The 570-nt window shown below is 50.9% G+C and overlaps 1 protein-coding gene across 1 annotated transcript in view; it reads right to left on the bottom strand.

Annotated features, from left to right (window-relative positions):
* LOC119590835 (xanthine dehydrogenase/oxidase-like) overlaps positions 1–368 on the bottom strand; it is a gene marked incomplete in the record, with an annotated part of 39,062 nt that extends 38,694 nt beyond the window's left edge. Inside the window, 1 exon segment of the mRNA XM_037939593.1 lies at positions 218–368. Coding sequence (XP_037795521.1) covers positions 218–274 — 57 coding nt within the window.
* Between the last annotated feature and the right edge of the window lie 202 nt (positions 369–570).

The raw sequence follows: 570 nt of genomic DNA, 5'->3' as shown, positions 1-570 counted from the left end.
TTAAAACGTCTAGACATGCGATATCCGGGACAGCAAATAATGTTTACGGTCGCACATTCAACACTTGCAACAAAATCCCTTCGAATGTAACTGCTTATGAAAGCCTTGACACCACCACCAAGAAGTCCATCTTACACAATCGATAACACAACCTTATGGGTGGGATATAAACCTTCAATAAATTCCTATGAACATCCCTATCGAGGCAGAAATTTACCTTCTTTCCGTTCACGAAGAACACCAGAGTACTGCTAGCTTCCACGTTCGCAGGCATCGTGTCAGGAAGGGAGAGGATTAGCACAACGCAAGATCTCGTGTGAGAGTGAATCACCCGGAGAGAGGCAAGACACAACCTTCCTCGATCACGTTCCAAGTCTCACTGTTACAGACTCACAGGTGCACCGAGGATGGACCGACGGACTGCCCGATGGGGGGGGGGGGGACGTATGGGGACGGGAAGGGGAAGGGGGTGCACGAGAGATGAGGGATGGGGGACAGGGAGGGGTTGAATGAGGGAAAGGGGGGGTGGATGATCAGGGGTGCGTGCGGTAGAACCTGGCCTAAAATTAT

The sequence above is a fragment of the Penaeus monodon genome, chromosome 27 (assembly GCF_015228065.2).
Source record: "Penaeus monodon isolate SGIC_2016 chromosome 27, NSTDA_Pmon_1, whole genome shotgun sequence".
Lineage (NCBI taxonomy): Eukaryota > Metazoa > Arthropoda > Malacostraca > Decapoda > Penaeidae > Penaeus > Penaeus monodon.
The sequence above is the reverse complement of the archived record's forward strand: the minus strand, read 5'-3'. Positions and strand labels throughout refer to the sequence as shown.